Source organism: Patagioenas fasciata, chromosome 8, assembly GCF_037038585.1.
Source record: "Patagioenas fasciata isolate bPatFas1 chromosome 8, bPatFas1.hap1, whole genome shotgun sequence".
NCBI classification, from domain to species: Eukaryota; Metazoa; Chordata; class Aves; order Columbiformes; family Columbidae; genus Patagioenas; species Patagioenas fasciata.
The window spans coordinates 31566236-31590753 of NC_092527.1; the positions used below are offsets into that span (position 1 = coordinate 31566236).

The 24518-nt window shown below is 39.3% G+C and overlaps 1 protein-coding gene across 4 annotated transcripts in view; it reads right to left on the reverse strand.

Moving 5' to 3' along the window:
* The window catches only part of SORCS1 (sortilin related VPS10 domain containing receptor 1), a 289286-nt gene that overhangs the window by 186865 nt on the left and 77903 nt on the right, over positions 1-24518 (reverse strand). For all 4 annotated transcript variants that reach the window (XM_071812134.1, XM_065843558.2, XM_065843559.2 and 1 more), the window contains exon 2: positions 12890-12957. In XM_071812134.1, the coding sequence (XP_071668235.1) occupies positions 12890-12957 (68 nt within the window). The remainder of the gene's footprint in view (positions 1-12889; positions 12958-24518) is intronic.

The window sequence follows — 24518 nt, forward strand, 5'->3', positions numbered from 1 at the left end:
TAAAACAGGTGCCAAAATGAATGGAATTACGCAGCCAGATTTATACCACACATCCTATGTGTACTGTCCCTATGTGCCAGACTGAGCTACGACATCTTTTATGTTTTCTGAAGTAATAAAATCCTTCCATCAAAATTAGGTCCTTAAAGTTTTTAACATAGGTATCAAAGGTATCAATGTTCAATCTTTTAGCGGTGAGGGGGAGTTCCTGCATAAGGATGGGTAGACACAGTGAGTGTTGGCATCATTCCATGTATGATGTTACCTGAATCCACTGAGTAACACTGGTAATAATTCTCCTTTTCCTCAACTTACCTCTCCATCAGTGAATAGATATTTTGCAGCCAGTAGAGGCTGACTCATCAGATGGTGAACGTCAAAGCTTTGCAGAAGTTAAGGCTGCCTTTCAGATTTCTTTCTCAGAACAGAGAGCACACAGCTTGCTAGAATTTTAACTCCTCCTGCTTTTTTCCTTTCTGGCAAGACTTCCGCAGGTATGTGGGGGGAACGGGGTGGGGGGGGGTGAGTTTTCTCATGGAGAGCTGATCTATCAAACAGAAGAGGATGTAGATTCAATTCTCTACATCATATTCAAGCAGAAGAAGGCAAAACAGGTTCATCCCAAAAATTAAACTAATCAACAAGCCAATAAGGTCCCCATTGTAGGTTCAGGCATACTAATGAAACAGCAGTCACCAAGGTACTGAGTCATGTGCGCCAAGTAGCTGGGTCTTCAGAGTCAAGGTCATTCACACCTCTCTGAAGAGAAAAGTATTTCTGAGGCTGTAGGAACAACATGGTCAGCCTGGCAGCACTACAGAAGCAAATATCGTCCAGGACCACCACACACTTTACTCCTCCATACTACCATTTTCTAGTAAGCAGCATGGTACAAAACTATGCAGCATGAGTTTACTAAAGAACCAGAATTTTTCCTTACTGCTTAATGGAGCTTTCCAAAGGCATCCCTTTTGCTTTCTCCCTTCATTAAAAGAATAAGGCAATGCTTAAAGAGCAATCAATAAAACTCAAAAGACAGACTGTACTCCATCTGCCATATGTAGCTTCTTGCCCTAAAGGCTACACACAACTGCAGTTTTGTATCATTTACTTTTTTTATTTCCATAGGGCACTCAGTCTAATTTAGGGAGCGGAAAGTTCATTTTATAATAAAATATCATCATACAGCAGGACTTCATGTATATAAAGAAACGTGGGAAAAGAAACTGGGTGGTTGAAGGCACAGAAAACGTCTTACTCAAGCATTAATTCAGCTCTAACAACAGTTGACATAGCCCAACAACTACCTGGTGCCTTTCAGCTGCCCACCATTCTGGACACTAAAAGTTTACATTGGTTCAAATGAAGGAAAAATAATTCGCACAAAACCACACCCACCAAAGGCTAATCAACACCTCTATTAAAACTCTTCTGCTGGAGCCAGAAGTCTGTATTAGTTGGAAGGCTACATCAAGTAAGTATCACACACCTCCTTCAATGATCAACTCTTACAGACTTGATAGGATTATTTATAATTTTTAAAAAAGGCTAGAGTTACAGCTGTTGTAAAAGGAATAAATAGCCTCAGACCTGCCCTCAGCTAAGGGAGACACTTGGATTTCAGATTTGCTTTGGAAGAAAGTTGCAACATGGAGCTCCTCTGTCACTGGAATCCATTTCATGAATAATTCTAGATCTTCCCTTTTCTTCCATATCAAACTAACAAAAACCTCCATTCCCAGCCTCCCCCAACTTTTTTTTTTTTTTTTTTTTTTTTCCCACAGCACCAACCAACATTCCAGGAGTTGCTGTACATCAAAGATAATCCACACACATATAAAACTAGGCTATTAAATCTCTATACAAGGGTTTTTTTTCAAGCAATTTGAATAGAAATTCTGCAAATTAACAAGCCTTGTTTACTCTGAGAGGTTTATTCTATTTTCTTTCTAAACCAATTGACTCAGCAGGTTTCTTCTGAAACAATAAAGAGCAACTACTGAATGTAAGACAAGCCAAATGCCAAACCTAACACCTTTTTAATTATGTTAATAGAGTGGCTGGACAATGGATTTATACTTATTACAATGCTGATCATTATTTTCTAATGGGACATAGATTGAATTGACTTTATAGCTACACTTGCTGTATTTTCAACCACCTTTTCTGTTTACTTTGCATTTTCATAATGCTAAAAAGCTAAGCAGTTATAGCAGCTATCATAACAGTATCAATAGTAAGAAGAAAAACCTAACAAGAAGGTGATGCTGCTTTTATATTAGTGGCCAGAAGTCATTTCTGGAGCAGATCAACAGCTAGTGGAAAGTGGTGCAGTTTGACTCAGGTCAGTGAATTAATGCAAGTTTCTACAAGCAAAAGAGCTGACTCCTCATGCAACCTCTCTAATCTTAACCATGTCTAATCTTCTTTGCTTCAAAAAACTAGATTTCCTCCCCCATCTTTCTTCTGTACTTGTCTTTTTCCACCTGGCCTGAGCAATCTTTTGCCTGCCTAATTCACTATTCATTCCACTATTCTTTCATTTGTTTCACCTCCCAACTCACTATTCTTATAAACAGACACCAAACTTGGTTCACTTGCAGTTTCAAGTGTTTGCTATGTGCATGACCTTAGCGAGGTGTTTCAGATCTGTTTAATTTTATGTCTATACTTTAATTCAAATCAACATTTCACTAAGTTAGCCTTGTGCTGAATTGGGTAATTTGGAATGAATTAACCTAAAATTATTATCTTAGCAAAAAGAAAATGAGCAAATTTAGATATGAGATGCAACTACACCACAATAGCGACACTTGTATTGTGTACATTTACCTATATAGAGTTCTGTGCTACCACATCGTCAAGGTGTGCATCTTGTGTCAAAGCAGAATTTCATTTAGCTCAGCACCCTGGCTCTAACAGTGGTTAATAACAGTTGACTGTGTAAGACCTCAGGAAGTATGAATTTGTATTTCCTCTAAATACTCTCCCAGCTTCCAATAACTGCGATACTGTGACTTTCTGGACCACAGATGCCATACTCCGTAGGCATATTTAACTTATTTCTGGAGCATATAGACATCCTAAACTGTGCAATGCATTGTTGCACTTCCCTTTTGTCTTTCAATTCTGCACAGAAGTTCCATCCTAGGCGCAGGGTTTTGCACATTGTCACAAAGTTTTTCATGCCAAATCATTGTCTTAAAAGAAATGTTTCTTAGTCTTAATTTCTTTACAAATTCAGCTCCTGGCTCCTTAGCTTACATAGCCATTGATCAAAGCAGTCAATTTTGGCCCCTTCACAATGGGACATGGTGTTCAGTTCTCTGTCTATTACAGTTCCTATGTACTGGCTGATTGCAGCTCTTCACAACGCTGTAAGGAGAGAGTACATAGTACTGTAAGTACAACCCTTCAGCTCTTGTCCTACTCTTATGTTTTGTTGGACTAAAACACATTCTTCAAGTGAGCTCAGCTTAGTAAGTAATCCATTTGCTCACTGTGACTACCTCAGGTCTCTTTATGATTCACTATGCCACTTGTCTTAAAACTTGGAAGTTATACCAGATTTATTACCAGACTAATAGCAAAAATGGCCTATATCACTGCACCTAGAACTAACCTTGCAGAATGTCATTATAAATATCTTGCCAAAAGAGGATCCCTTGCAGCTGACTTTTGATATGCTTGAATTTGCTGATTCTTGATTATGCCTAACAAAGTATGTCACCATCTAACAGCCACAAGCCCATACAGTGACAGAACACTAATCTCCCAAACCCAGCCAGTATCCTGTTCTCCGAAGCATGCAGCTCTTTGATATCACAGTAAGTTCATTCATACTCCTGCTCACTCAGATCGCAAACTGGGCTGATTAACTCACAAAGAAACACTAAATAAGAAGCAGAATCCCTGTTCTGAATCCAAGGCCCTTCTTCCTCAATCAAACAAATCACTGTGTTCAGGAAGAAAAGTCAGGAGACTGAAAATAACTCCTCCAAGTCTCTCCCAAGACTGCATTTGGCTTCCAAACACTGTTGTGCATCATCTTAATAAAACACTTAGGGAAATAAATCAAAGGCTATTAAAACACTTGTGACATCACACTTGCTTCTTTGAGTAACATTCACGTCTTTAATTTACAGTACATGCGTGCCAAGTAGGTGGTAGACTGTAAAGAAAAAATAAAAAATATATTGGTTTCTTCCCTTGGCTCCTTTACCAGAGATAAAGCAGACTGGCATTGTAATGTGCTTTTCTTACAAAAGAGTTAGCATTGTGAAAGCTGTTAACACACAAAGAGAGATTACAAAGAATAAGACCATTTACCTTTGAAAAGGGAACACTTAGAAGGGAAATTTACTGAGGTCTTTAAGTTTCTTTCTTACTACCTTCATCGTGACTAGCCTCTAAATGTTATGCTGCCTCATAACAAGTGAGCACATCCTCACTTGAGCATTGGCAGGGAAGCAAAAAGAAATTATATTTTCACAATTCCTGTAGTCAGTGCACACTGCTCACAGAAAAACAAGGTCAGAGTCTTGCAAACCATAGATGTGGTTACTGGCCAATGATTTAATATATAAAATGATTTAATGATTTAATATATAAAACTTACATTTTTAACTAGGTATTAATGTTAATATGGCAGGTCATCAGAACTTCAGGGAATAATCTCATTTCTATAGCAGGGCAAGAAAGAAAAACTATCCCAAAGATAGTAGGTTTCTTTTTGAGAGTTTAACATTGATAACAACTGTCACTTATTGGGCATTGCTGGAGGCAGGGTAGGAAAAAAAGCAGAGTACCTCTTGAAGACTCTAGCAAGGAAATCTAATTTTGAGGAAGAACTGTGCAAAAAACTCCACATGGAAGGGTGCTGCTTCCACTTAGGCAGTGGAATAGTAATAGCAAGAAGGAAAAAAAGGCTGCAGTTCTACCTCTCTCACCGTCCAGAAAACACAAGAACAGGGAAGCTGAGAAGGTACAAACACAATTAGAATAAAAGTTGTTTCATATCTTCATAAAGAAACAGCTGTTACAAGTGAGGTTCGTAAAGATTTCGCTTTGCTGCTACCTCTAATGCTGGAAAGAGCTACCAGATGGGAAAATCAATGCCACACAGTCCATGGTCATAAAACACCTTCTGCATTGGTTTTTCCTTCGTTGGAAAGAGAACTGATTATTTTAGAAGAATAGTTTTGAATCTCTTTTCTTACCCTTTTGCAAGCATCAATCTTTGTTCAGGCAAAATCCAAACTCAAGATGTCATAAACTGACCCAAAGATGACAATTCACCCTGCCTACAAAGAGAATCCAAGTGTTTTGCAATGTCCTGTTAGGAATTGGATGAGAACAGACCATAACTTTGTCTTGGTAAAGCATAGGTCAGATGTGTTAGTCTTCAACCATGGACAGAGATCGTAAGTTTACGCAGCTGTGTTTCCACTCAGGCTCTTTCAGGACTGTTTTTAATTAGTCATTTTCATCCAAACCTCCCAGCTCATTACTGCAGACAGGTAACATAACCCTATTATCCACACGTGCAATGGTGAAACAGCTTTCCCAAAGCTGTGTGCAGGAAGGCTGGGACTCACAGCTCTGGTTCCCATTCCACACCTCTCAACAGACGACATGTTGCTTCCTACAAGCAAGGACAGAAATAAACACACCCAAACTATCAGTAAGAACGCAGTGACTTGTTGGTAAAGCATAATGGGAGCTCAAACCTGCCTACAGCTTCCTTTTATCCTCCTTTGGGACCTAGATCTGAAGACCTTGGAGTTCGGATGTCAAGCAAGAATAACTCACTCAGCTAGAGTAGTGTTTTGTTTACCCAAGCTCAGCCCCAAATATATTAATTCTTCTTTGTGATTATATATTATATATTACATTATTCTTTGTGAATACATATCTCTCTGAAAAGATATGTACAATTTTACCCACCTTTGCAAAAGGAAGAGTAACTGCAAAGATATGAAAGAGATTGAAATATCAGAACATAAAGGGTGTACTACTTGCTGTTTATGAACGGGTAACTACTGTGTTGGTTGTCTTTCCTCTTACATATCAGCTCCAGTCCAGCTTGTCTGCAATTATTACACAGCCACACAGACGGAGAAACCCCACGGACCGGAACCAGAGATAGCTCTGCTATGTTTCACCAATATAATTTGTAAAAATAGGTACAGTCTAGGAAACTGATGTGCAAGTCCATCTTCTAATTTGCAGAACAAGAATAAAAAACACATTTAAACACTGTATGTCTATAAAGTGGCAGGAATATTGTGCATCTGTTATTTACAATATATTGATAATATATGTCAGTATTAATATTTATTATCTTGATTTACATGTGGTTTTTTTCATGCAGAAAATGTATTGGGGTTCTTTTTTATTTACTTGACAACAGTTCTACATTTCATGACTGGCTGCAACAGAGAACACATTTTTAATATGCTTAATAAATTTGTATCTTCGTTAGTGCTGACCAGGCAATGAGGAGCACATCACTAAATCCTCAGCCAAATCTGATCCTTCAGAATATCAGGGTGTGGTTCTTCAAGGCATGCCAAGGCAGAACTTACTGGAGACTGATTTAACAAAGACAAATGTTACACTGCAAAATGCGAGAGTTATACTGGCCCTCATTCTTCAGGGAAGGTAAGAACGTGGTAAAATTAAATAAGGTTTTTGTTTGACTGTGTGTTTTTTGGTTTGTTTTTTTTTTCCCCCCCTTTCTCTGGTGTTATTGGAACCCTTTTTGATAGCAGGCAAAAGACTCTAGGAAACTTTGGCAACCAACTAGAAGAACTGACTGTGCTAGAAATTATTATTACTGTTAGTTACCAGGGTAAAATAAGCTCCCTCATGTAAAAAAAAAATGATAGGTATAGAAACTGCTAGGTCCCTAGGGGTCCTAATGGCTGAACAGTGTCCCATCACACAAGAAAAGGCTGTACTTGGCTCCAGATTCAGTCAGCAAACAAAATTCACGTTCTAAGCCTGCTTCCAGGGCAAGGTATTCTGCTGCAATCGAATCACAAAAAGATACTGCTTCCTTTGCGAATAGCTGAGTATGCAAGCCCATTCTTCCTTCCCCCCAGATGCCCTCCAGCATCTACACACTGAGCAGCCAGGGGTTCATATGTTTGCGGGAACAAAAATATCAAAAAATTAAAATAAAAAACCACATTGTTAGAGTTTCACTAAATGCTCATGGCAGGTACTGTAGCAGTATTTATCAAGCTCTCATAATCAAGAAAAGTGACTTACATTGAGCAACCAAAGCACCATATTTATAGGTAAATGCATTTCAAATAGTCCTTTTCAAGTTCCCCTTTCCCATGAAACTGCTGGTTAAAATGTGCTTAATGTGACTCTCCCTCCCTTCATTTTGTCAGTTCCTCTCTCATATGGATTTGTTTCTTCTACCTGCTTTAGCTAAAAGGCCCTAATCTGCTGTTGCAGAGCACACTGTGTCACTAAGCCACAAGTTATGACCTTATTAATGTGGCTCAGCAGATAGAAAATAAATGTGAGTTTAAAACAGCCCATCTGCAAAACAGAAGTAAGGAACCAGCATAAAGTGTGCAAGAAAATTAGGTATACACCAGACATATTCTAGAAATTTCCCCCAAAAGAAGTAAACAAATACTGACAGTCTTTAAAGTCTCCTGTTGTAAGAAGTCTCCAGTCTAGAGAAGAAAATCTTCACAATCACATAAAAAATACTGAAGATGACATGGGTGGTTATAGCTCCTATCTGTAGATAGCATTTTTACATAGCGAGGAGCCAGAAAATTGCATGCAGAAACATTAGTAATTGAGGCTTCAAAGCATCTACGGTATTTATAACCACATAAGTCAACTCACAGCCAAGTCTTTTTAAACAAAAGGATTCAAGGGAAAAAGATGCCTAATAGAGATCATCTGGCTAATATTGCAAGGTTGTATTCAGATTTGATCCTCAATCCACATCTGTCTCCCTGAGGCTTCTAGCCATAGAACAGCTGCAAAAAAAAAAAAAAAAAACCACCAAACACATTCCTGTTGGCCTTTGCTCCTTTTCAGTAGCTGACAAACTAATGTAAACCCATCTCCAACAAATAAGTGTTTTAACCCAAACACTCCCATGTGTAATGGAGATTATGGGACTACCCAACAGACAGACATAAAGCAATGGTACTTAGATCTTTGTAGAATACCAAGTACCTTGGTCTATATTAGCCCAAAATCTTGTCTCCAGCAGTGGTTGAGAGCAGAAGAGGGTAAGAACAAGGTAAGGACAGTGAATTATTTATTTCATCAAACTGTCCCACAGGATAAATAAAGTTTATTCCAATACTGAGAGGTGGAGATGCTCTGAGGGGTCTGATTCTTCTCTGGCTTACCTACCCAATTTCCCTTCTCAAAAGGACAGAGTTGCATACGTGCATTGGTGGTGTTGGAAGGTGGGTTGAATAAACTGATGGAAGGGCTACAGCACTAGTTCTTGGTTAAACAAAAGGGCTGTAAAAACACTGGAAACAGAGTCTTGGAGTTCTGAGAATTTTTATTTTACTGCAACCCCTCTAATACTTATCACCAGGCATTCTTCAAAGTATTGCAGATGCCAGTTAGCTATATCCATTCTCAGATATCTGGAGTGGCAGGGGGAAGTGCAACTATTAAAATATCCTGCTTTACATATTGGAAGTTAAAGCTAGGTCTGTATGAGGCATAGGTATTTTTCAGAGTCCCTGAGATTCCTTTACGGCATATGTGCTAAAGCTTCCTTACTGCAGAAACCAGGAGCAGTGAAGGACAGGCTGGAGTCTTAAGCACTCCTGAACCAGGGAGCTCAGAGTTCAGGCACAGTGTTGGAGTGCAGGACTATTATCAACAACTTCCAGAACTAACAGAGCAACAGATCGTGATTTAAAATACAAATGCTCTCAAACCAAGCAAACTCTACATCTTTCTACTTTCTGGATGAAAAGCAATGTTTAGTCACTGCTATTTTTACAGCTAGTTCCAATAAATTACTCATTCATGATGAAATACAGAGTTATAAGGCGGCAAAGAAGTGAGTGGCAGCCATCCTTGCTTATCAGTATCTCACTGCCCTGAGGGAAAGCATCCTGCACACACATCTTTCCAGAGCATCATATTTACACAAACAGAAAAAAGATTAGTGCTCCCCACAGCTGTCTGCAGCTCATGGATAACATAGTCACTATTCTGACATTTTTATTTATTGGAAACGTAAGCTTATCTTACTCCGGTAGTAAAAAACATCATCTCCTAACTCTCACAGCTTAATCCTCTTCGTGATCTGAGATATCTCTAGGAGAAGAAGAGAAATAAATCCAATGCACTCAGTTAATTGCTCAGTGACAGGTAATCCTTTCTCCTCCATTTTCTTCCTCTTCTATAAAAAAGAATAACAAGAAGTAAATAAAAAGCCCACAACTAAAACTGTGGAAAATGTCTGCTGAGAGAATAACTGTATAATTAACGTCAGGCACAGCCTGATGCAAAAATCTCATTTCCCACATACAGAAGCAGCAGCTTACTTACCATCCCAAGCTTGGTGAGCAAAGAGCCTTAGCACTCTAGGAAATTGTACAGATTCTCTCTCTCTCTTTTCTCTTACTGTATTTCATCCCTTCATGTCCATTGCCAGTGGCCTCTTAATTCATTGGTAGTTTTAGAAGGGTGATCTCCATTCATTAGCACTGTGGCCTGCTGTAGTTAAACTGGCTGAAAAATTACAAGGAAATGCCATCCTATAAGGCAGCGGTGTGTTTATAAAAAAGATAGATTTATATTTTGTAGGCAATGGCATAGTTGTGTTATAGATGGTTACAGTCCCATCTGTCACAAGACTGCTTAAATCATCCAACTACATCTTCGAATGACAGATATGCTTATAACTAGCTATAGCATAAATGACTAGTTTCTGTGACATGCTTCTAAACAGCCCCTCATCATTCATCAACCTTTTGAGAATGCACTCTGCACAAGAGGAGAGAGTGGTATTTCTTTGTCATGTATTCAAGGCAGAGATTCCTCTTCAGTTACAGGTACCTGCAGAACTACCTTTCTCCTCTGTCCTTAAGGAACAGAACTCTTGACATCAGAAATCAAACCAGACATGAGATCATGCTTTCTTCCATTCTGCAGCATCAAAACTAGAGGCATGAAATAAAGTATGAGATACCAGAAGTGAGAGGAGAAGATGAATGTTTTAAAACAGGCAGGGAGATTTAAATTAACATATCACTTAAGCAGCCAGGAGGAGCAACAGCTAATAACCTCTGTCAGGTGCATTGAATAATAAGATACACCCATCTTGTCATTTTTTTCTGTTTACACTAAGAACAGAGAACCTGTCCTGGGATCTTCACAAGGATATTGATTAGTTACCTGAAGGCATGCATGCATGCATGGTGAGCAGGGATCTAACACCAAAGACAGATTCAAGACAGAGCACAACATAACCATCTGAGGCATGGGTAAGGCAACAGGACCAAGGAACAACAATGAAGTTCACTGGCAACTTTCAGAGCAGTCACAAGCACTGAAGAGCCAATCAAGAATAATGGAGCACTACAAAGATAAGCGGTTGATTTTAGCTATCCTGTTTCTCCTTCAGTATTTCCCAGTCCAAAGTATTTGCCCAGGGATTCTGGATGGTTGGCTATGGAACTGTAAGCAAGTCCTCACAAGTGGCATGTGCCAAGTGAACCTGAAGCTGATAGGTCCAAAGCAAGACAAGTGGTTCCTCACATAATCTGTGGAACTTCTAACTCTAAGATGCCACAGGTATCAAAAAATTTAACACACTCCAAGAGACATCAAGAAAGTGAGCACCTGGGATATTAGTCCCCTGGCATATACTAAACTCCAAAAGATATTCAGATCTTGATAGACCTCAAACTGAAGGTTGAGGAAGGACCCCCAAACCTAAGAACAAATCCTAGGAGAACACTAGGAGGAAGTGTCAGATATGACACACCTGTACATATATTCTTTCTTAGAATGACTTTTTTTTTTTAATACGGCACTAAACTAAAGGAAACAACCAGGCTATTACTTTATTGTTAATCACATTCTGACATTAGGACTGTCTGAAGTCCAGACAACTTCATTTCACTCACTGGCTCTAAGACTGCTCCACTGCCCAAGCCCCAGCTTCTGTTCCATCTTCCAATGACATCCCCACAGTCCCTTTTCTTGCAATCAGGATAAAATCTATGCCACTGGGACATGGTCCACAAAAAAACAATTCTGAAAAAGACAACAGCATACGGTCATCAGCACAATTTTGAGCCCACTGTTTTCCACTGTCATCTGTCTGTCCTATTTTCAGTCCAAAACCAATGCCTCAACGCAATCCTGCATTGCATTACATGAGTAAATTAATTCTTCAACACTGTCACCAGTGAGGAAAGAGGTGTCTCCACATGTTGAAACACCACACTTTCCTCAATGACTGATGAAACAGAGTTTAATATTTTTCAGGCTGAATTGATAGAGGACAGTAAGAGGAAATAAAAATATTTCCTATTTATGAAGATTCTTTCTCAAAACCATTAGGAAATAAAACAATCTACCCCAAAACCCTTTTAGAAAAACATTGCCAAAGCCATAGTCCTGAAAGGTCCTGTACTATGGTGTGTACACCATCATAAAGACAAAGGGAGTAGAGAAAATGGGATCAGTTTTGATCTCAAAACATAGCAGCAACATATATGAAATGGAAAGATCTGAGTATCCCCCCACTGCAGGATGAGAAACCATTTATCCAACCCTAGAAACCAGTAATGTGTTCCTGTTGCTGTTCAGAACAAATCCTAGAAACTTTGAATTTCTTTAGCTTTTTGTTTCCTATGGTTTTTTGAAGTATTTTGTTTGTTTTATTTCTTCAGGCCAGCAAGTAGAGCACTAGCCTGGCCTGAGTTCAGAACATACTCCATGTCAAATCCCTCCTCTGTCATTCTCGTAAAACCTTGCTCAGTACCTTGAACAGAAAGGTTATTTGTTCCACTTCTGACCAAAAATTCTTCCTTGGAAATGAAAAACCTTTCTTCAACAAGCTCATCAAAACAAGTTCATTCTAACAAGAAGTTTTAGTTTCAAATACCCGAAGATTTCTTGTATCAAGATGGCACCCTGTCCACCTCCATCAATCACCTGCATACAAAACCGCTAGACTTCCCACCAATGGTTGACAGATGGAACCACAAGAAAACCTCTCTTTCATCAATTACAGGTCATGAAAGAGAGAGAAAAACAGGCACCATCTACTCTCACTGAATTCAAATAATAGCCTTAAGAAACAGAACATGGTCCAACTCTCTTTCTTTTGGTTCACAGAGTGCATGATACGCTTTGAAATCATGAAAGTATCAAGGCATTCCCTATAAATCAATCTAGTAGTAAACATCACACCAGTGGTAATAATTACCTTGTGCTAATACTATCAGTTCTGGATAAACAGACATGGAATACTTGCTCACAGGTATTCCACCAGTCTTAGTAGCACTGATTTTTCATAAGGATCATTTGGGCAGCAGACAGCCATAAGATCCTTCATTACAAACAAGGACTTAAGGCTATTAACTTCTCCTAAAAATAAGCCATTTGGTTTATTTGATTCTGAATAAGATGGGAAAGGGGAAATCATATGATAGCAGGTTCATTAAATATGTTATCTAGCTGAAACAAGACAATCAGACTTCAGTCTCTTTGTCCTTGAGCATGAAAGAATAGAAACGAGAGGGTTCAGCTACAAACCTTCCAGCACATTTTAAAAAAATCCAATTAAATTCAATAAAATAATTGTATCAGGCTCTTTCTATTTAAGTAAGGTGGTGATTATTAACTCAATTTATCTCCATACCTCCAAAGAGAGCTCTCTGTGATGCTTCCCAGGTTGTAGTCATACAGCTTTGTCAGAATTAGAATCACCTGAAGGCAAAAGAAGAAATCATGGTTAGTCTCAAACAATTACAATCTTACAGAACTGAAATGACCCCAGGGAGGGCTTAGAATTCCTTTAATGGGTGCTTAACATAATTGAATGAATTGCTAAAAGCATTTGCCTAAACTGACATGGGAAGTATTTGCAGAGATATATGTTGAGCCAATCAGACTTTTTCTTGCTCAGCTCCTCTGCATGATATTGCCAACAGGTTCTTGCCTTAACCTTGGGAGGCAGAGTTTAGTGGGAAGGAGTTGACATGCTAGACAATATTTCAGGATACCAGATGAGATCTGCTGTATGCAACAGAAATAGGGATTACTTTCTGCTCTGTTTCACAAGCACTGAAGTTGCTGATCTTTCCCACAGCTGTGGTCCACAGATAACCCACCAGCCTGTCTCCAGTCAAACTCTTTTTGATTGTAGCAAATGAGATAACACAGGCATATGATCACGACTCTTAGCCTAGGAGACTCAGACTGCACATCAGGAAAAAAATCTCCATAAGGAAAACAGTTCAACACTGGAACAGGCTATTCAGAACATCTATGAAGCATCCATTCTTGCAGATTTTAGAGGCCTGGCTAGACAAAGTCATAGCTGACCTGATCTGTAGCCCAATGGTAACCCTGCTTTGAGCAAGAGGTTGAACTAGAGACCTCCAAAATGTCTCTAACAATCAACAGTTCTATGACTTCAGTGATAAGATTGAGATTTAGCCAGAATGGAAGTGTTTCCAGGTTTAGGGGGTTTATTAGCTCTTTTGATACACATCTTTTCCCTCCTGCCAAAACAGACACTTATAGAATAAAATTATCTTACCACGGGGAGGAAAGCAATTTTAGCAAAAAGAATTTCCAGCAAAGCATTTCAGCCTGCTCTTTTGTTAATATATATAAAAAAATACTGACATTCAAGATGATGGGCTCCTTTAACAAGACCTATATTTGGGACATAAACTACCAGATCATTACTACTGCTACTAATTTATTTTGCATTTCACCCTGCCAAGTCACTGTATATCTTATTCTCCTCTCTATCCCATTAAAACTGCAGTAAATTAAAGAGGCACAACACCTCTTATCTGACAAAACCCCTGATCTATATACCTCTACATTATTATTTTCAGCCTGGGTTCTTAAGAAATGAGACTCACTAATACATATCCCCCTGTTCCCTTGATAACATTGCCAACTTCAGCCAATTTGGCAGAGAAGCAAAGTACTGGAGCAAATTCAGCCCCTGTAAGTTCTGTGCAAGCTGGCACCAGAACAACAGAGGAATAGCCATGTGGCTGCTTGCACTGGGGGAGAGGAACAGACCTCACCACTGCCACTTCCAAAGGCAAAACCCATCCTGTAATATCTCTTACACACCAGTAGCCCCAGATCAGCCACACCATGAACTGTGTCTTTCCAATACATTCGGCATGTGAGACAGAGCAGGAAAAGCAAAGCGATGCTGGAGCTGAGGGCTCAAGTGAGCACCTAGTTACCACAACAGAGTAAGGTATAGGGGACAGGGCACACACATCTGACAGGCATCTGTTTCTACAGCACAACTGTTGAATCCCTCACAGCATAGAGAGAGGTTGCCCAAAGTGTTTCCAATCTGCACTAAGACAAGTCATGTGCAGCTGATGATGGAGACAGGAGAGACACCTGAAAAAACAGTGCTTTACCAGGGCAAACCACCCCCCCAGAGCCAGGCTCAGCCAAGCCTTGACCTCTCGCATGACCTCCCAGTCCATCCCCAGATCCTGCTTTCCACAGCAGCTCACTCACACATTCCCCCACCAGCCCTGGCCCATGGCCTCACAGCAGCAAGTCATCCCCGGGTCCTTCCAGGTGCCTGAACCACCAATCTGGACCCCACCATGTCCTCCAGCAGCACCCACCCTGTGGCAACCGCTGACCAATCCACAGTGGCCCCAAACCACAGTGACTCCTGCCTTGGCCAAAGGTCCAGAGGACAACGTGCATCCCATGCTACAATGGGGGCACTTCACACAACCACCGTGAACCTTCCTTAGCACCTTGACATGGATGTCCTCTCCACCCCCCAAACAGACAACCCAATTGTCATGAGAGAGGCGCATCTCTCCAGCCTGAATAGTCCTTCTTTGAAGAGTTGGCCAACATGCAAAGTGCCGGCCACCTGCCGAGGCATCAGCTGGCAGAGCAGCAGCGGGCACATATGCTTTGCAAAGGCTTGTGCCAATTAGCGCTTAAAACATGCTAAATTTCAATCTCGGCCCTCCCAGGAATGCTTATCAGAGACAGCAGGGCAGCTGTCTGCTCCAGATCCAGAACTGTGTCACTGCTATCCCTCACAGCACACCCTATACAGATCTATAAATCCCCTACTTAACAAATAAATGAAAATTAAGGAGGGAAAACAAGGAAGAGGAAAGGGTGTGCACATAAGGCCTTTCTGAATAACAACTCTCCCAATAAGGGGTAGCAGTGAACTCAATGAAGTTCAGTGCCAACCTGCCTGGAGACCTTCATTACAATGTGGGAGCTGCACACACCCTTGGCTTCAAGCCTCTCCTGGATCTGCAAAGCAGCTGGTCAGTTACTTACATCTTTTTCCAAGCCTTGTTGTCTTCTCTTGGCCCTCTCCTCTGTTTGCCAGAGGAACTAGAGATGTCAATGATGAATTAATATCTCCCCTAATGAATATTTTGACATCTAGTCATTTTAGAAGCAGACCTGAAGACAGCAGAGAGAGAAACTGAGCAAAATAAATAGGAAAATGAGCAGTGTTTTCTGCCCATTCTTTGCCACTGGCTGATGTAATCTTGGGGAAGACCATACAAGAATCAAGAAACACTTTTCCCACCTGTAAAACCCAAGAATTAGCATCAGGCTAATATTATGGAATACTAAAATTAGCAGCAAGTAATTACTGGTGCTAAATAGACTGAGAATTCTGAGAATTATTTTTCAAAATTTGCTCAGAATTTACTTTTTCCAACTGGGCAAAATTCACAAATTTCAAACTTCCATGACAGAAAATTGCAGTGAGAACTTTAATCTCCACTCTTGAGAAGAAAGAACAAAAAAAAAAATCAGAAGTGTCAATATGAGAAATCAAAATATTTCACTTCCAGAGAGCTGAAGCATCTCTTTTGTTCTTTTTTTCTTCCCACAGAAATTTCAGTAAAACCCATACATGCTTAAAGTGCAGTAGTTCTATTAGAACTGACAGATAGGGTGGAACCCAATTACATTCCATCATACTTCTTTTTGATATAGTTCTAATAGTCCTTCTGCAGAGGCATCCCTGGACCCATCCAACCATACCTATTAGTTGCAGACTCACTACATCCAGAACCTCAAATAATACTGTTATATCCTGACTTAGTAAATTTTGGAAATGTTAAATGTTAAGATTTCATCCTAACTAATATTTGTATTTGTGGAATAGGTATGCACCAGTTTGCTGGGTAATAGCTTACATATCTTCACTTGGTGCAAATATCCCATTTCTAAAACACAGAAGGAATTTCCTAGAGGAAGCTTTCTCATTTTCATGGATCTGTATCAGATCTTTTATATCTTTAAGCTTATCTCTAGTTTCAGCAGTCTCCTCATGTCATTTACTGTAGTTCAAATACTAACAATAGATTTGCTCGAACATGTACATGCAAAACAAACAAGTAATTGGGCAGAAAATTAGGTATATCTGCTCTAGAGTTCAGTATTGTCTTTTCCCCTTTGTAATGACATTTGAATAACATATGCAAGGCCATGATATTGGTTATATTTACTTTTTCAGAAAACATATTTCTCCTTTGCTGTTCTCATTTCTTTGTTATTTAGCTTGCAAAGGTTAATTCCCATTTAAGATTGTTTCTTTTTCTTTTATTTTCTCCCTCTGTGGCTGTCACTATGTAGTACTGAGGAACCTAATGAACAGAGACATGCATATTATGTTGTTCTAAATGTCAGAATAGGGGTTCTGAAGCACAGCGACAAAATGAAAAATATTGTCTCGCCTTTTTTTATTTCTTCCTTTCTTTTCATTTTCTGGGACTCTGTTTTTTCTCCCTTCTTTACCGCTTGCCAATCAATGCAAGCTAACAAGAGCAAAAAGAAAAGAACGAGTAAACTAGAAATACAATGGAAAAGGAGCTGAAAATCCAGTCTTATGCCAGCTCTGCTGTGAATACAGATAAGCCTTCCTATTGCATAGGAATGCAAAGCTTCAGAAAGTCTGTTCTTCGTTAGGATCAGCAGTTGAAGTGGGTTATTCTACCACAGCAGGTATGGAAGAGAAGGAGAGAGAAAACTTCTTCACTTCTGCATTGACAGTTCAGAGCAAAAGATATTTGAACCTGGGCTTACCACATCCCCAGCGAGTACACTAACCATGAGGTATACCACTAAAAATGTTTTGTTAGAATTACTTACATAAAGTAGAAAAGCCCCAGCAGGCAAGAAATTGACAGAAGGTTTAGTGGGTTAGCACATTCACCTGGGAAAAGACAGACTGACAAAAGAGGTACTTAAACCTGGCTCACCCATCTCCCAAAGGAAACAAGTTCCAAGTGGCTAATCTAGGAAGGGCAAGGGTATTTGCATCTTGTACACCATTAGGTTTTTCTTCAAACTAAAACAGCATTTTCAAAGAAAACATACTTTGTTAATCACTCCTGACCTGTGATTGCTTTTCAAGACTTCGGATATGTTTTGAGATGGAATCAGTGGCTGGACAGAAGAGATTGCTCTGTGAATTTGCCACTTTAGGCCCTAGGAGGCTCTTTACTATCTTGGGAGAAATTCTAGCGTAAGCATGGCTAAATTTTTCCCAGATCTACCTTGGCTCATGTTTGACTGGTGTATGCTGTCTCACGGCACCCTTCCTTGTGCTTCTGACCCAGGTTTAGTACTGGCTTAAATATTTGTCATGAACTTGTTTTCAACTGCCTTACAAATACGAGTAGGAAGGCTCCTACAGGATATCAGACAAACCACATTCCTTACTACAGCGCCAATTCCAAATGTAATGCAAGGATTACATTTATCCCGACACTTCTCCCCTGGCCAAAAAATATTGCCTTTTAGAACAGTACTGAACTAGCTGATCAGGAAGGTAGTGAACAAAAGTGTGCACACTGCTGTTGATCAGGCTCATAACACATTAAAAAGGAAGAGACAGGCTACACTGTGGCTGTGTAACTCATCTTCTGCTAATGACGTGTGTCCAGAAAGCAAGCAAGCCCACACTGAGCTATCTTCTGCCACTGCTACACAGAAACCAGTATGTGAGCCAGCTAATAGCACACTAGGTCAGGGTTTGTAACATTCCACACTAGTCCCTGACAATTGCAAAATTTACTCCTGGGAACACTATATGAGCACTATGTTAAAACATGTCCATACTTACTCAAACTAGGCGAAACAAGGGTGTGGACTTTAACAACTGTCGTGTTCAAGGTTTGATCACCATTACCAAAGATGCATCTATGCAAAGTGGTCTGTAATAATCCAGCTCGATCCCATTTCTACCAACAGTGCTCTTCTCTTGGATACATTTTGCCAGCTGCATTCTCACCACCACCACCCCCCAGGTCCTCTCTGCAAATGTTTTCCACTCTATACAGCACAACAGGGTGCTAAATTCAAACAAACAACTTTTATAGCTTCATGCTGATAGAGATTTTTCCAACAGAAGAACTCAATTCTTTTAAAGGTGTTCACTGTAACTCCTTGGCTCTTATTTTTACAATGTTACCTGCAGACTGATCTAAAAGCGCTCATTTTGAAATTGCAAGAGGCCTTTGCTTAAGGCGGCAAAGGTATAACCTCTGCTTTAATGTTTTCAGACTTCCATGCTTTGCACATATGGCTATGTCTGTTTAAGCCAAGACTGCAATTGTTCTGGGATAAGCCATATAACTGAAAAACAGTCAGTAGTCCACTTTTCTGACTTGCACACCATCAGCTCTCAGTGTTACTTGTGTACAGACTGTTCCTTACTCAATAATTTGTTGAAATAATTTTGAAGTGATGCAAATGGTGTATTTGATAAAATATTTCTAATACATGACTGCAAACCATTTACAGCAGCTTTCTGAATCAGTTTGAGAATCAGTTTCTTCTGTGGACTGTTAGTACAGCGATCAGACACCTCTTTTTGACAACAGAAGATCCAGAAAAAAACGAAGGTTGCCCACTCCTCTCCCCCCAACCCTGCAATCCAATGAAAGCCTTCAGGTTCTATTTTGTCCTGACTGCTTATCCAGCACCATGGATTTTTCTGTCCCAAGCCTTAGGAGCATGTTCTTTCCAGCATAAGATATCTGAGATGCTCTCCAGGAACTCCAGCATTATTCCTGTATTAGAAGTAATAACCAGATTGAAAGTTTCTAATTTCAGTCATGTGCCAGCTATACACCCTACACTGTGACCTGATCTTCAGGATGTGCCACAATTTGACAGAAGAGTACGCACAACAGTCTTTCCTCCCCTATGGTGCTCTCTACCCAGGCAAGGAGCATGAAACACAACCAGAGCTTCTGGGACTCAACACACCACATTTGTAGTTCGGTCACTATGTTGTTATGAGCTGTAAATGTTTTGGCATAAGGGCTATCTCACACAGAACAAGAACAGTCTTAAATATAACAATATTTTGTTAATAAGGTATTGTAATACATAGAGCTATGTAAAAAATTGTAATGGTATAACTATCTTTACAAGACACTCCTGATGAAACTGTCAAGCTACCTTCTAATTGGGAAGAGTGAAACAAATATCCAGCCACAGTCAAGACAGTTTAAGTACACCTCAGTGCGCAGTGATCCATGAATCCCTTATTAAGCTCTAGAGATCCTTCCCATCACCAACTTAGCAGAAACATAAGTCAATAACAAATAAGCACTAAATTAAGTTTTCACAAGCTCGCTGGTCTGCTATAATTGAGCAGGAAGCTAAATGACTTGAAGTTTTCTTACGCATTACGTGTTAATAAACCATGTTTCTTGAGCTAGACCGCTGTGTTTGAGAGCCTGCACCATTCAAAGACCAGAAATAATTAGGCAATCCCTATCCATTCCCTTCATCTCTACCTTCCCAATACAGCACAGAACTTTAGGACTAGGAAAAAAAAAAGGGGGAACACAACACGAACGTGAGAATATTCTCATTGAGCTCTTTGGTGTGGCAGCTATGTGCAGAAATGTTTTCAAATAAATTCATAAATAAGCCTGAATAATTTATGACTGAGGATTTTACAGGCTGCTCATGAATTAAAAAAAAAAAAAAAAAAAAAAGACAAACTCTAGAGAACTCATTATTTGGGGCAAATTACTTGTACAAACCTTGTTCTTTGTATTATTATTTAGCAATTTTATACCAGTCAGCAAATACCAGGGTCCTTAACAACTATGCAAGTAGCAAGAACTATGGACATGTGAAGTCTTTGTGATTTGCTTTTTCCATCTGAACTACAGATCAACAGTCTTCCTTACATAAATACATCAGCAAGCAAAGGAAAAATGTGATGATAGAGAAGGACAGCCACACAGTTACACAGCTGGACTATTTCAGAGTCTTTGTTATGAAGAACCCAAAAAAGTAAAAAACACTTCATTTTTCTGCATCCTTCAATGGACAAAAAAGGCCCAGTTCTGCACACTATTCTCTTTGTGACAGGAGATGATAGCAGAAGTTCAGAGAGAAAGTATTAAAAATTGTCCAAATAGAGGGTAATTCTTCCGCTTATTAACTTTCAGCAATCAGACTGCACTCCTCCTAATTCAAAAACTATTGCCACTATTGTGCCTAATAATAAAACATTAGAAATAAAGCAAACAAGGATGATCAAAGATGTGCAATTTTTTTTTTGTTTGTTTGCTTGCTTGGTTTTTGTTTTTTGTTGTTGTTGTTTGCTTTTGTTTGTTTGTTTTTATGGGAAATGGCTCAGACTCTCAATCCAAGAAAGAGATAGAAAAGGAGACATGAAAGACATCTGTAAAGTCAAAACTATCCTGAATTGATTATTCACTCTTTTTCAGTACACAAGACCTAGGAGAGCAAGTGAAAATGGAAGGCTCAAAATATTACATATACATGAACTGGGTAATTCCTTCCCACTGTATTTTGTGGATACTGAAAACTTAATGTTGGTTCAAGGGAAGACAGGAGAAATTCAGGGAAGAGATGTGCACTGAAGTCAATGAAATAAATAAAAACATATCTAGCATGTTAGTGCAAGTTTTCCCAGGCATACAATTTCAGTCACCGTTGCAGAGGTAATAGGGCCAAGTATGACAATTCTTTTGTTCTTGTATCTACCAAGGCGGCTTTAGCCCTCATGATTTTGTCTAAATCCATTTATAGTTATTCATATTTTTGGCATCTATAAAAACCACCTGGAAGCAAGAAATTCAATGTTTGCCAAACACAGAAACTAGTATTTCCTTTTCAGTCTTGTATAATTTAATCAGTAGAGCAAGATGTACAGTGGTTTCTATTATACTTGTCTTAGAGGAGTCCCTGGCAAGGTGACAACTCTTAGAGGAGATTACAATATGAATTATAATAATGAGAAGCAAAAAGAAGCATCTCTCTCAAATCTTTTAAAGATAGCCTCAGTCTTCATTCCTGTTTTCAGAATGAAAGAGAAATTCATTATGCTTTAAAAATAATTTCAAATACTACCACCACCAAAGAAGAGGTAAGGAAATTATGTTTCTGTAACAGTTAAAGCCCGAAGGTCAAGACACTGAGTTGCTACTTCTCCTGGCTCCAAAAGGGACCTGAATCTAGGCCTACCACATTCCAGAGAAACAACTTAGACACTGACATGCTGAATAACTTATAAAAGGAGAGTTAATATCCTGCTTTAACCCCTTTTCCAACATTGAAACCCATTTTCACAAGTTCTCCTTTCATTCACTGAGAATCTGTTTCATGGAAATATTTCTGAGCAGCTCCATATTGCAATTAATGAACTAAAAGCATCCCAAAGCAAATAAATTAAAAAAAAAAAAAAAAGGAAATTCCAAGGAGTAAATTACTGTAGGAAAAAAAGCAAAGACATTTAGGTTCCAAAGTAAATGCAATAATAGATTTTCTTCCAGTGACAGAAGTAGGCATGAAAGAGGAGAAGGATGACAAAAAACAAGGAAAAAAAACCCACTGCCTGTCATCTTGAAATGTTTTTATACAAAGGCAAATAGTTAAGAAAGACAAAAGGTTTCATTTCAGAAGACAAAAGTTGGTATAAGGAGAATCAATTACACACTATAATTGCATTGATGCTTAAAAGCCATTAGCATGAGAGCTCTGTGCATGTTTCAAGAGGGAAATGAAGCCTTCTGTTTATTCATTTCACTCAATACCCACATAGGCCTTTGGGGGATTATTTCAGAATTAAGACCAGAGGAGGGTGAAGCCCTAAACTGCTTGGAAGGAAATTTCTACTCTTGTGCCCTATTATATTTGCTGTCAATCAGCAGCTATTGCTTGAACATGCAGTTACTGCCAGTGATTTAGACTGGACACCCAGAAAGTGCAAAAGGATCCATTGGCAAAAAGCACTAAGTTCTTCTGGACCTGACCTGCTCTCGAGCTTGCTATTCAAACACTTAGAGACATTCAGGAGGCTCTGGGCTTTGCCAATAGACAAAGATTTTAAATGCTGAAAAGGCATTTCTGAAGCTGATTTGGAAAGCTTGCACATTTATAAGCAAAAAAACCTTGCTTCTGAGGAGTTTCTCGGTCACCTGATCTTATGTGCAAACTGGTGCTCCAGCATAGCCACTGGCAGCTAAGAGAGAGCAGCATACAACACGTGCAGAAAAAGAAGGGGCATGCAAGATGAGACTTCATGAAAACATGCCACTTGGCCATTAAGATCCTGCTTTGCAAGCTGTATTTATGGTGGTGCCCTTCTGGTTAAGACTCAGAAGTTTCTGAAGGATTTAGAAATACCCATAAACTCCGAACACATACAGTATTTCCCAAACCAGTAATCCAAACCTCTACTTGAACATAATTCACCCAACTCTGCCTGAAGAAAGAATGAAGAAGAAAAATATCACAAAAGACAACAAAGTTGAGAAAGGCTGAAACTAGAAATCTTTCCTTGTGAGATGAACTGTATCCTAGGGAAACAGTGGGGGAGGTGGGATACATAAAACCAAAAAAAAACCCTGGGACTCGTGGTATGTACAATACCCAGATTGCTTATTCTGGAGCTCACGACAGAATATAAAAGTGAAAAATTAGCATGCAATGAATAATTTATTTAGCGCTTTAATGTTGTTTAAACAAATCACTTTCATGAAAGCAATGTGTATTCAAGCAATAAATCACTGTTTAGCACTCTGTCACAAGCAAAAGATACTACTTGACAGAATTATTGAATGATGTTGCATGGCCACAAGGCAACTAAAACAGAGATAAGGATGATGTCCTTGAATAATGGACTGCCTCCTTCTCACCCCAGGGAAGATACTAAATCTTTAAAGTAAAACTTTCATCCTGGGGCAGCAGGGGTAGTGAAACTTATGATTGTAAGTGCCTTGAATCTTTAGGTCCCAAAAGTGCCCTGAAAACATAAATTGATCACTCCTAACAACAGCTTGGTTTTGCTACACACATCAAACATGCAGAGTTTAAGAGAGTTTGTTATGGAAGACAGGGAGGGAAGGCTTACTCTGATGAACTCCTGGGTCTTCACTTTCAAAATCTTTCTTCCCTGCCCTCTGATGCATGGAGAGATGGACTTCATAAGGTCCTGACCTGCTCTTTAAATCACAGCTGCCACCTTTGTCTAGCTCTAACAGGAAATGAATCAAATTCAAGTTTTCTGTTCCCCTCCCTGTAATCCTACTGCCTCTTTGCATCAACACAAACAGGAACACACACATATTTTTTCAACTGATCTTCAGTCAGTGATGAACACCACCATACTAACAGGTACAAGGTATATTTCTCAGAAAATGAGAAAACAAACAAGCTTGATGGAAAGATGACTTTTATTCAGCACAGTCTTTTGTTACACTGTATTGGGGACATCTATTCTTCCAAACACTAGTTCCCTGAAAACATTCTTCTAGCACTCCCTACACATCTTACACTAACAAATAACAATAAAATGCATCACTCCATAGGCAAACGTGGCAGGTCTCGTATTATTGCAACCCTTTGTAATGGAGTTATATTAGAAATTAATTTGGCTCAGACCTAGGGTTCAGAAAGTGCCTCATGAGCTCTCTGGCTGCCAACACTAATTTGTTACTCCTCAATAATGCTAAAAGGAAAAGATGCAAAATCCTGTCCTTGTGTTCTCAACTTCACCCAAATCAGCAGAAATCTCAGGACCATTCAGCACAACACTTACTTTAGTTTGTGTGTTAATCACATGAACAACAAAACAAAGCAAGAATTTAGTGCTCTTGGTTTGCCATAAACGAGACAAACCATCTATTCAGCTTGTACTCACTGCTCACCACAGTCAAGGAGGTGGGAGGATTTAGAGTAACATCAAGCTTTCTAGCAGCTCTGAATAGAATCACCATTTGCTCTAG